The 12,749-nt window shown below is 44.2% G+C and overlaps 1 protein-coding gene across 17 annotated transcripts in view; it reads right to left on the bottom strand.

Moving 5' to 3' along the window:
* Positions 1-12,749, bottom strand: part of NCKAP5 (NCK associated protein 5) — a 1,102,730-nt gene that overhangs the window by 891,040 nt on the left and 198,941 nt on the right. For all 17 annotated transcript variants that reach the window (XR_014246257.1, XM_082397785.1, XM_082397783.1 and 14 more), the window contains exon 2: positions 6,933-7,062. Coding sequence is in view for 16 of the 17 variants with exons in the window: in XM_082397785.1 (XP_082253911.1) it covers positions 6,933-7,001 (69 nt within the window). In the remaining variant the exon portion in view is untranslated. The remainder of the gene's footprint in view (positions 1-6,932; positions 7,063-12,749) is intronic.

Here is a 12,749-nt window from a genome sequence, read left to right as displayed (position 1 = left end):
GATCTCTTTCTGTTTGTCCAGAGCCCCTTTACAATGCTTAGCAACCAGGTGTTGTGGGCTGTGCCCACCTGGCCAAGCCTCCCCTGTCTTCCCCCAGCTCATCTGCCCCAAATCTATCCATAGTCCCCAAGGATCTGTGCTGCTGGAGGGCAGCTGGACAGGGCACTTCTCCAGCGTTCTCTTGACCGGCCATGATGGGTTCAGCTAGGCTGGTGGGCAGATTCGCTGGGTAACTATCCATATAAGGATCTTACACTTCTTAAACTCTACCACTGCCCACTTTCAAGGGGAACAGTCAAAGATTCAGCATGCCACTTTAGAAAGGTTACTAGCCCAGACCGAAGCTGGCCTGTTCTCCACGGTTGCTTTTTCCTTCAAAAGAGGCCTTGGTTGGATCCTCAGACATCACCACACCTTCCAACATCTGGCTCTGGTGCATGGTCTGTTCTTAGGACATCTAGGAGACGGCTAAGAGAACTGTCCTTTTTTTAGGGGGAATGAAGCAGTCGGGAAATAAAAAGCTCGCTCTCATTCCTTGACCCTCCTCCACTTGATGCTCACTTGGGAAATCTCAAACAAATCTTGACATCAGAGAACAAACGTCAGGCTTCCCAGAGGGCAGCTTGGTCTTTGCCCAGTGGTCAGAGGCACTGAGGAAACCCTATTTTATATATTCTTCCTTTAGGAGAAGGGATCAAGGGTAGCTGGGATTTGAGTAGCTAGAAACCTTCTCCAGCAACCTGGTAGTTTCTGCACAGCACCCCTCTGGTGAAGGGTAGTCTAACTATAGCACCAGCAAAGTAGGGGTAGCTACAGAAATGCCTGGAGCATGTACAAGATGCAGACATTTTCCTGAGTGCTCACAATCCAATGGCTGCTGTGAACAACATGAACCGTGCCCGGACTTTGCGTTTAGAAGTCGTCTCAGTGAGTACTTTCTAAAACCTTTAGAGCTTTCTAAAACCCTTCTAAAACCTTCTAAAACCTTTCCCTTTCCTCAACTTCTTGAGGACCTGCATCTTTGCATGACAGCCTCAACCCGCCTCTTTGCCTGCCTCGGGGTACTACCTGTCCTGAGGGTAAACACAAATCACTACTCAGAAAGTGAGCACTCAGGAAAAGCCAACCTGGACCCTCAAGCTTCCCATTTCTCTAACGCGTGCAGATAGCCTTCAGAATCCAGCCTGCTGCTGTCTTTGTAAATAAAGTTTTATTGGCACATAAGCCCCACCCACTGATTTCTGTCTTGTGTGTGTCTGCTCTGCGCCACAACCATGGAGTTGAGTTGTTGTGACTGCTCCTTGAGCCTGCAAAGCCTCAACTGTTCACTCTGTGGCCTTTTACAGAGTTTGCTGACGCCAGTCACTAAACAGGGTGGCAGGGTCGGGGGGAACGGAATAACTGAAGATAAAACAACAGAAATTTAAATTTGCATGTCAGTCAGGGCTCTGTCTGTGTGTGTGTATAAATAAAGAGATTTATTATGAGAGAATGTCCTTGTGATTACGGAGGCTGAGAAGGCCCATAGCTGCCTGGGAGCTGGAGGCCCAGGAAAGCTAGTGGTGTAGTTGACTCCAAACCCCAAGGCCTGGGAACCAGGGAGCCAATGATACAGGTCTGAGTCCAAAGGCCTGAGAACCAGAAGCACCCACGTCTGAGGACTGAAGAAGGTGGATGTCCCAGCTCATGCAGAGAGCAAATTCGCCCATCCTCTGCCTTTTTGTTCTATGCAGGCCTTCAACAGATCAGATACCCACCCACACTGGTTAAGGGAGTCTTCTTTGTTCAGTCTACCAATGCAAATGCTAATCTCTTCTGGAAGCATCCGCACAGACACACCCAGAAATAATGTTTCGCCAGCTATCTGGGTATCCCTTAGTCCAGCTGAGTTGACATATAAAATTAACCATCACAATTTGCTATAAGGAAGAAGTTTTCCTGGGAAAAAAATAATTCAGCAATGAAATGAGTTGTCACCAAGGGGTTTAGGACAATCTCCTTGGGTTGCCTTTCTTCTCTTTTTTTTTAAATTTATTTTTATTATTTGGCCGTGCCATGCAGCATGTGGGATCTTAGTTCCCCAACCAGGGATTGAACCCGTACCCCACGCACTGGAAGCGTGGAGTCTTAACCACTGGACCCCCAGGGAAGTCCGTCTTTCTTCTCTTCTATCCCAATCCTCACCTACCGAATTCTCACCACTGCTTCGAAGCACAGATCTAACAACAGCTACTGCATGGTGTCTCCTTACATTCCCCCAGAATGATCTCAAGTCCTGTCACTGCCAAATGTCGCACCTGTGTATCTTCTCCATGTTATGTTATTTTCCCTGCTCATTAGATCAGCTTCTACAAATAACCTGTAAACACTTTGAGAAGGAGTATTTCCTCATATCAGTCAGGGTCACCCTGCAGGAAAAAAGATGACACACTCAAACCATTTAATTGAGGAGATTTTGGTAAAGGAACTATTGATTAAAGTGTGGGCAGACCTAAAGCAAACCAACATGAGATGGGCTGGCAACACCCAGGAGTCATTACTAACAAAAAGCCTGAAGGGGCCTGGGGAGAGAGAAGGTGCCGGAACACAGAGAGCTGTGGCTGTAACTGCAGCTAAAGTTGTGGGAGAGAGTTGCCCAACGAACGCTGTGGCCCTAGGGAGATCAGTCCAGTCCCTGTGGTCCACAGCGAGGCAGGGAGAGAGCAGGAAAACAATGACCTCAACTTCTCTTTCCTCCCAACCTGTGATGCCCTTCTAGGTCATCCCATTGGCCAAACTCAGTGAGATGTCAGAAGGCCAGGGATTCTTTTAACAAGGTCCACGTGGTACCTTCTCCAGGAGTGCCCAGCCAGGTAGAGAAGGATGGACTGGATCTGGAGGGGGAAATGGCAACTCTCCAGCACACCCCATGGCTACTAAAGCATCGTAAATATAAAGCAGGTTTCCAGTGACGTTTGTTGACCGACAGAGTTAATGGGAGCCTGTGGAAGGCCTGATTACGCGAACGATTTGGACGCCAGCCATCCAGAGGCTGAAGGATGAATTGCAGGACCTGTGAGGGGGCTTCCCTGCTGCCACGAGTCTATCAAAACTGCACTCTGTCAGATGTGAGGACCTAGTACGGCCACCGTTTTGTCTTCCTTTCAGTGGGGGAGAAAAGATTGGGGTTCATCACTCATGAGAGAAACTGTTAACTCCTATCTGTGCTTAAAAGCAAAAGGTATTTTCCCCCCAAATTAAAAGAGAATCTTTGCTCTTGAAATGTGAGCTGGAGAAACGTTCACTTCCCGGCCTGCTCAGCAACTAAATGCTACCACGGCTACAAGCGTCAGATAGCTATACACGCGGCCCATTTGCAGGGATGATTCCTGAAAATAGAAAAGCAGTGTGAAATGCTGACTTTTTCTGATCAAAAAAAAAGCATCCTGGGGTGGGCTGAAGAGTTTTGGGCCAGGAAGAGGCCCCAATTTCTGGGGTGATTTTTATTGTCATCAGAGAGAAGACTGTACTTTCCATGAACACGTGGCTCCTTGGCATACTCCTACCGGGAGAGGCCAACGTGTCGTCGCTTGTCTTTCTCTCGGTGTCTTTACCCCTCACATGGAAACACATTTTTCATTTCAGTTTCACTTCCCCTGTCACGTTCTTCTTTAAAAGGATGATTCATCAAGTCAAAAATCAGCAACATCAAAGAATACTTGAGCGTTACTAGGGTGCACACGTGCCTAGACACATACACACACACACACACACACACACACACACTCTCTCTCTCTCTCTCTCTCTCTCTCTCTCAAACCCTCCCATGTGTCACATCCTGAAAGCAAAATTGTGACTAAGGACCACAAACTCGCATCCCCCAGTTGGAGCTTTTTTTCAGTATTTGGACTGTGAGATTTTTTTATTCTGTGGTTCCTCCAGCATAAAATTTTTAAGACTGTTGCAGGGGAGCTGCTCAACACTTCAGGATTTGATTATGTCAAATAAAAAGTGTAATGAAGTTAATAGTGCCATATTCCTGCAGTACATTCTAAGGAATTTTTGCCTGCAAAAATCTGAAAGTGGAAATTACCTCTGAGCCCTCTGACTCTCAAAAATATGGGTCATAACGATTACAGCAGTGGAATGTCAAGACTTAAGAGTTTAGTATGTTTCTCTTTCCTCTGCTCAGTTTTCCAAAGGATCTTCTCTTACTGGATTATTATTAGAGAATGAAAGACAAAGAACTGAAGTGACAGCTCAGAAACCTCACTTCTACTCTTGGTTGTATCCTACTTGTGCAGCCTCAGGAAAAGCGTTTAAACTTGTTGATTATTAACTACTTTTTCTGCAGAGTGAGGGGACTGGATAACCCATTCCCAATTTGGATTCTACGATTTAAAAATAACATAGAATAGAAAAAAAATAAATAAATCAAATAAAAAATAAAACTAACATAGAATAGAATAGAATAATAAAATTTTAAAAAATGACTTGGGAATGAAGAGTGTGTGATATGATGCCAGGTGTTTCTTTCTTTTTTTTCCCCTTGTGTTTCCCAGCAATCCTGATCTAGAATCATCTCTGTGTGCTTCTTGCCTAGTTATTTGTGCAGTTTCGGCACAGAGCCAAAGAGGAGGACAAGGTCTTGGGTTCAAGTCCTTTACAGGCCAGTCAGCTTTGATCTCTTCCCCCATTTGTGTCTGTCTCTCTGACAGTCAAAATAAAATTCACTAGGGTCTTTCAATGGGTCTCACACCCTAAAAACCAATCCTCTTGCTGTCATTGCCCCAATAGTGGCATCTTATGTGAGGGAAGAACATAACGGTAAAACAGAAGGCAAAATCATAGTCACATGGCCTACCGGGTATAACAATGAATAGCATTCAAGCATCAATGCACCTTGGGCCACATAGTCATAGGAGAACGAATTCTTTTTCAGCATTTTCCCAACAGGCACATGCAGATGCCACATTCAATCTGCCTCTAGTAAACAAGGAAGACATTTCACTAGTGTAAAAACTCTCCTAGGCATCATTTGGGGAGATTTAACAGGATGGCGTTTCTCAGGTGGTACCAAGCAACACGTTCTCCTTTTCCCAACGTTCTTTTGTGCTGTAAGTCAAGAAACAGATCCACAGTCCCCACAAGACTCAGGCTAGAGACACATGCCAATGGGAACGCAAGCTTGCTTTGGGATTTTCAGCCAGCACAGGTAATACGACGGCTTTGATTTATGCCCACAGTCAAGTCTGTCCCTAAGGAAAATTTAAACATGGCAAAAATTTCATTGAATCTCCTTCTCTGATTTTCAGGTGCCCAGTGCCCTCGTGATAATCCACGTCCGCTCCCCTCCTTGCCCCAGCCCAGCCTTGCATGCTGGCACTCTGTGCTCTGCATCCTTTTGTTTAGCAACTCCCTCAACAAAACTCTGCTCATCTGTCTGACATCTGGGAATGACCCAAGACCTTTCATTAATGAGTGCTACTGTGAACGAGTAAAAGACAACAGCTTAGCATGTTTGCTTTCATAGGGTCTTTGTATCTTCTCCGGGACCTAAGGCCAAATTGGGGGCTTTAGGGGTTAATCAGCAAGGATGATACTTCTGGGTTAAGAGAACCTTTCTTGGGCTGCTCCTACTATATATACTACACGAGTGCCTAGCTAGGCATAAGACAGACCTTACTGGCAGGTTGATATGTAAGAAGTGTTTCCTTTGGCAAAGAAAAAAAGGAGAGGCTGAGAAATTATCTTTTTATCCTAAGTTTCTCTAGAAGTTGCAAAGGGTATAGACATATAAACACACACACACACACACACACACACACACACTATTTTCACTGCACTGTACCTGGAGACAGAAAGACCTCAGAACTGAGAAGAGGGCATGCAGACTGGGAGGAGAACTTAAAATCCTAGAAGAGCTCTTAGCCTCTGAAGGTATGCTGCTTGGTGCAGAGCTCACAGAGACACAGAAGAGCTAGACACAAAAGTTAAATGCGACTCTTTTCTCAATTCCCAGAAACTCACATTTATGAACAGTTTGTGACGTGAAGCCTCAGCAGTCACAGGGTAAATAGCTAATCCAGACACCGACAGAGCAAGACCTACAGCAGCAGAATTGGAAAAGGGCAACTAATAAATCAACAAATATTTTATTGGATACCTACTCTGACCCCAACTCCAGGCCAGAAGCTGGGAGGACACAAATGAATAAAGCACAACCCTAAATGTCATGCCAAAGAAGGTACTAAGCTACATTTCTACTTGAGTAGATGACCAAAAGAGTAAGGAATGACTTGCTTCATTTGATTTCTTACTCCGTTCAGATGTATCATTGCCTCCCCAAACATCTCAGCTCAGACTGTGAAAGAACGGCCAACCTTCAGAAATCAGTGACTTAGTCTATTTCCCTGGACTAACCAGATTCTCATACACGAAAGCAAACCCAACCAAATTGTTAAGAATGACGCTCATCAGTATTCAAACTTTTAGAAAGAAAGTTTATGGACCATTGAACAAATTTACATACCCAAGATCTCAGAGATTTTCTTCGCTCTTCAGTATTTGAAGCTCTACTTCATTCTTGTTCAACTTACCCCCAGAGTTAAGATAAATGGGTGATAGAACAACTATATACTAGCTTGGCATTTGGTATCAGCTGTACAGTAGTGTTTTTGTATGGGTTAAAGTTTACTTCAGCTGGAATTAATGTAATTATATATAATGCTGACAGATTATGACATTTGCCTATTAGGACACTATACAAACATTCCAATAGTTTGCTGGCTTTTGACTTTGTAAAAAATAAGTGAAACAAATATCCCAGGAGATATTGCTAATGGGGTAACTGGAATAGAGGTTTTGAAAGCACAGGGTTTAGGAAATCACAGTCAAAGAATAATGCATTTTAAGCCAAAACATATAGTGGTAAATGAATATTTAGTACTTACCACAAGACTGCTATCTAGAGACAGCCTTTTTCCAAAGTCCCTTTTCTCAAGCTGTCTCTTGCCCTCCATGAGTGAAGTTATTTATTTTCCTTTGTGATTTATAAGAATTCCCCTTCTGTTTCCAGGGTCACTGCAAAAAGTGAACATGTGTTTTACTATCCGAGCGAACAGTGTTTAGACCCCTGTTGTTCACTTTCTAACCAGGAGCAAGTGTTGAAGCCAAAAATACCCAGACCCAAATCATAAGTTTAGAACTGGCCTCCCTCGACTCCAAAACCCTCTCCCGCTGCCAAGGTCAGAGTCGTCTTTACGGAGGCCCCTGTGTTTTCACAGGTTTTACTAATGGAGTTGTGGAATGGGTTTGCAGGTCTACTCAGCAGACTGTGGAAAAAAGCAAACAGTCAGTTTCATGCCACACTTGCTTCACACCCGTCCTCTCTCTATCCGCCAGCATCATTCTGTTGCTGTGCCCAGGGATGCGGTCTGCAGATTCCATGAGAGCAAATGGACAAAGCCATGCTCCATATCCAAGAGCTGTTGAGTCCAAGGCCCAGGAAGGGGAGACTGAAACATGAACATTACTGTCAATATTTAATTTAAAAATACTTAATTTAAACCTATTTAAGGAACATTACAAGAGACATTTGCTTTGGGAAAGGTTGAATCAGCATGAATGGTCATGGCATCATTATCGTGAGTAAGTATTTGAACACCCACTGCATTTCACCAAATCAGATAGAGTTAATCCCTGCACTCCACTGAGATTGCTTGCTCAGGAATGACTCGGTATTCTGGTTAGTAAGGAGGCATTAGATGTATTAAACACTAGCTTCCAGTTTTTACCAAGATGTAAAGTGCTTGAAATGAAAGAAATAGGTTTGAACCCAGACTTTCCTACCCATCAGCCAAGTGACCTTGGACAAGTCATTTAGGCTCTCTGAAGCTCATCTTTCTCCACTGCAAAAACAGATAACAAATGGCCATCAAACGATGTACATAAAAATGGTTTAAAGGCAATAAATGACAACTTACATTTAAGTTCTAATTATGCACGGATAACATTAAAAACCAGTTAACCTTAAATACAAGTCGACATAATTTAATATGCCTTTGATGACTCAGAATTTTGATGACTCAGGCACTTTGACGTACAGAAATTGCTCATAATTCGCAAAAAACACATTTTATATCAGCCATTGAACTGCTGACATAGAAGAGCTGAGCTTAATAAAATGCTGTACCAATCAGTTTCTGACACAGTTGAGAAGAAATATTTTTTAGAATTATTTCAACTGCTCCAAGTTTAACGAGGATGCAACAGACGCGACCTCACAGCCCATACACAGAATGTGGCCTCTTTCTCTTGGTTTCCCCTACCAGGAAGAGGGTTGAGACAGCTGTGCCCCAGGCAGGGTTTGCCCACGTTATAGTCAGTTGTAGGAAACTGACGGGCTTCTTCTTTTCCATTTTAATCATTCCATCTCTCACTTTCAGGAATACTCATTTTAATTCATTACTGGTCCACTCAGAAACTCCACTCTGACTTCAGGATAAAATCCAAATTTTTCAACATCATGTTCAAGGTCTAATTCCTGCGAACCAGTCTTTTACAATCTCCAAACACACGAAGAACGTTCCCGAAACCACACTTCAGATCATACCTCCATCTGGTCTAATCCTCCCCTTGCCCCAGTGCCTGGCTCAGATCCCCGATCCTTCCCTAAACCTTCTGCATCACTCCATTTGGCAACGATTCCTTTCCCTCCCAAGGTTCATAGAAGTCCTTAGGGACCTTAGTAATCACCTTCATCACCTGGGGCAGTTCTTTAAATATAGTCAGTTCTTAATATCTGCTTGTTGGTAGGGCCTAAGAGTTAAAAACCAACAAAGCACTGGCAGCAATTGTCAGAAGAAAGTTAGTTCTATGCTAATAGTATAGGCCAAACGATTAGTTAACTGAAATTTATTTGGGGGCTGTCTTTCGTGCTTTCAGCTGTTCCCACCCACTTTGCAGCCCCCTTCTCATCCCAGGGACTCTGTGCTTTGGTGGCTCAGAATACTCTCTGTGATGATCAATCCAGCTACAGAGACTACTCAGGCCCTGAGATTCCCCCGTCCAACAAAAGCATGCCCTCCTGAGTCTTATATTCCCAAGAGTCTTGGGGTTTAATAGATCACAATAGATGATACTTTGGCATTTAGCTCATGTTTATTAAGTGCCTAATGAATGGAGGACTCAGTACTTTGATGCTGGTGACATCTGTGGAGCCCCCGCCTCTGTGGAGATTACATTCTAGTGGGAGGATACAGAAAACAAATAAGCAAACAACTCCAAACCACGATCGGTACCTGCTATGAAGGAAACAACCCCCCGTGACTGGTGTAACTGAGGGTCAAGTGTGTGAAAAGGGAAGCAAAGTTTAGCCAGAATGGTAAGGGTATGAGCTGCCATATAAAAACATGGGTAGAGAGCAGTCCAGGGCTTCCCTGGTGGTGCAGTGGTTAAGAATCCGCCTGCCAGTGCAGGGGACACGGGTTCGAGCCCTGGTCCGGGAAGATCCCACATGCCACAGAGCAACTAAGCCCACGTGCTACACCTACTGAGCCTGCGTTCTAGAGCCCACATGCTGCAACTACTGAGCCCACACGCCACAACCACTGAGGTTCCTGCACTCTAGGGCCCACGTGCCACAACTACTGAGCCCACGTGCTACAACTACTGAAGCCCACGCACCTAGGGCCCGTGCTCTGCAACAAGAGAAACCACCGCAATGAGAAACCCACGCTCTGCAATGAACAGTAGCCTTCACTCGCCAAAGCCCACGCACAGCAACAAAGACCCAACGGAGCCAAAAAAAAAAAAAGCATTCCAAGGTAGAGGGGCCAGTCTTTCTGCTGGGAAGGAGCTGGTAAAGAGGTTTGTGTGCCCTAAAGCAAACTAGGAAGAGAATGTGTGAAAAAAGTTCTGAGATTTAAGTAACAACTAGTTCACACAGGGTCTTATAGGCCAAGGTGACTTGTTTGTTCTAAGCACAATGGTTAATCTTCAGGTTTGATTCTCTACTTCACTCCTTACTTGCTGATCACATTACATTATTTAACCTATTTAAGCTCCAGTTGATTCATCTATGAAAGGACACTAATAACAGGACCTTCTTCCTAGTAGGGTTGTTGTGATGACTAATGAGATGATCCACTGAAAGATCACATAGCAGGACTGAAACCAAGTCCCCCTAAAACCGAGTTCCTCTGCTGAGTTTATGATTAAAGTCTCTATCCAAAACGTTATTCCCTTTCTTGTCCAACACCTGTGCTCCTCAAGATTGAGGAGTATCAAAGAAAAGGGGGGATTGAAGCCAAGCAGGACCCTGTGGGGCTCCTGGGTACAAATCTTTTCCGTGTCCCCCTATTTTGTAGGAAATATGCTTCATTCAGCCTCCTTAACCTTTCCTGAGTTCCAAAGGGCAGATTCAAACAGTTGCTAATCAGGGAAGGGAGGGAATGCAGAAACAAGGGAGGAGTAGTCAAGAAACAATAGCGCAGCCTTGGGACAGGGTCCTGGTTCCTCCTCAAGGAATATACAGAACAATATCTTTGAGCTCTTCTGCAGGAACTAAGGTCCCCAACCAGGTGGAGGATAGTAACTTCAGGCTGAGCTCAAGATTCCTGGAGCACCGCCCTGTTACCTCACCACCAACCAATCAGAAGAAAGTCACACACTCTACAGCCCTCACCCCAAATTTTGCCTATAAAAACTTTTCCCCAAAAACCATCAGGGAGGCTTCCCTGGTGGCGCAGTGGTTAAAAATCCACCTGCCAATGCCGGGGACATGGGTTTGAGCCCTGGGCCAGGAAGATCCCATATGCCACAGAGCAACTAAGCCCATGCACCACAACTACTGAAGCCCATGTGCCTAGAGTCTGTGCTCCGCAAAAAGAGAAGCCACCGCAGTGAGAAGCCTGTGCACTTCAACAAAGAGTAGCCCCTGCTCACCACAGCTACAGAAAGCCCCCATGCAGTAATGAAGACCCAACACAGCCATAAATAAATAAATAAATAAATAAATAAATTTATTTATTTATTTAAAAAAACAAAACAAAACATCAGGGAGTTCAGGGTTTTTGGGCATGAGCCACCCTTTCTCCTTGCTTGGCCCTGCAATAAACCTTTCCTTGCTCCAAAAATAAAATAAAGTAAATAAAGATCACATAGTAGGTAAGCTTTAAATGTTAGACATATTCATTATCCCTTCTGGTATATATGATTCAACTCATTAAGAAGCAACTCTAGTGACTGAATTTTTTGCTCTGTAATAAGCTGATGAAGCTGTCATTGGGAAATGGAGATCCTTTTGACAGTTCTTGAACAGGCTAGTCTGCTACATGGAAGGCTGATTGAACAGCTTAACCTGGTCAATTTCTTTTCACGTTTTATGATGCTAATTATATAGGCAAAGATTGACATTCAAAACATTTAGCAACTGATATGGCATAGGTATTGACTGATCAGAAGGGCACAGTGAAAGGCAATAAGCAGTACAGCTATAGCAGTACATCCTGGCCAATTATCAGCCTAAGTATATGTACTACCTCTACCCCAAGAACTTGAAAGTTTGTGAATTAAACCATAAAACGAGCATGGAAAGGATCAAAGTAAGTTATTCAACAGGATCAAAGCAAGGCCACCCAAAAGAAACAAATGGCAACCAGGTTGTGTCAGTATGAAAAGAGGAGGGGCCCACAAAGGAAAAGTCAGGAAGGCTCATACACTCTGCCCCCAGCACCATGGGGGAAGAGGGTGCCCTCATGTATATAAACCCAACAAGGACTGCAGGTCTAGAGGAAAAATGAGTGTCAGCCCCCAAAGACACTTCGGTATGACACTGGTCATCTGTATTATCCAACAAACTCCCTTGCTCAGAGACCACTGTCATCAAACAACCTCCTAATTTTATTTGATTCCCATGTAGTTTTACTTATTGAAGAAGAATGTGTTGACCAGCAAATATAAGTAGGCAATCTTTTGGAGAGTTGCATTTTTAGTAAAAGTTTGCAATTTGGCATCTAACTGTTTATATTCATCATTTATGTATTTGCTTAGTATATGAGTCAGCTTGTGTGGTCATAACAGAATACCACAGACTGGGTGGCTTAAACAATAGACATTTATTTTCTCACAGTTCTGGAGGCTGGAAGTTCAAGATCAAGGTGCTGGCAGGGTTGGTTTCTGGTGAGGCATCTCTCCTTAACTTGCATTTGCCTGCCTTCTCTGTGTATCCTCACATGGCCTTTTCCTTTGCACACATGCCTCCGGTGTCTCTTCCTTTTCTTATTAGGACACCAGTCTGATTGAATGAGACCCCTACTCTTATGATTTCATTTAACCTTAATTATCTCCTAAAAGGCCCTATCCCCAAATATAGGCACATTGGGGGTTAGGGCTTCAACATATGAATTTGGGTGGGGGGGATACATTTCAATCCGTAAGAGTTAGTTTCAGTCAGATTTCAAAGCCTGGTCACATCTCAGTGTACCGAGTCACAAAAACTCTGGGTGTCAGTGGCTACTGCCAGACCCCCTCCCTCTCCACTGGTTATTGGACTGTGGATTTCACTACCACCACCGTCCACATCCGCCTAGCCCTGCTATAACTTCTCCCTATTGCAGGTCTAGAGGTGCAAACTACATTATCAAGACTTCTTAGTCGGTTGGTCAAGTTGGATTCTGCCAATAGGAGGCTGTGAGAAATCAGAAGGCAACAGGAAGGGAGAAGCCATTCTGCTTCCAGCTCCAGATGCGCAGGATCAAAAGCAGGGG

Source organism: Balaenoptera borealis (genome assembly GCF_965194805.1).
Source record: "Balaenoptera borealis genome assembly, chromosome: 6".
Taxonomy (NCBI): domain Eukaryota; kingdom Metazoa; phylum Chordata; class Mammalia; order Artiodactyla; family Balaenopteridae; genus Balaenoptera; species Balaenoptera borealis.
This window is presented reverse-complemented; position numbering and strand designations above follow the sequence as displayed.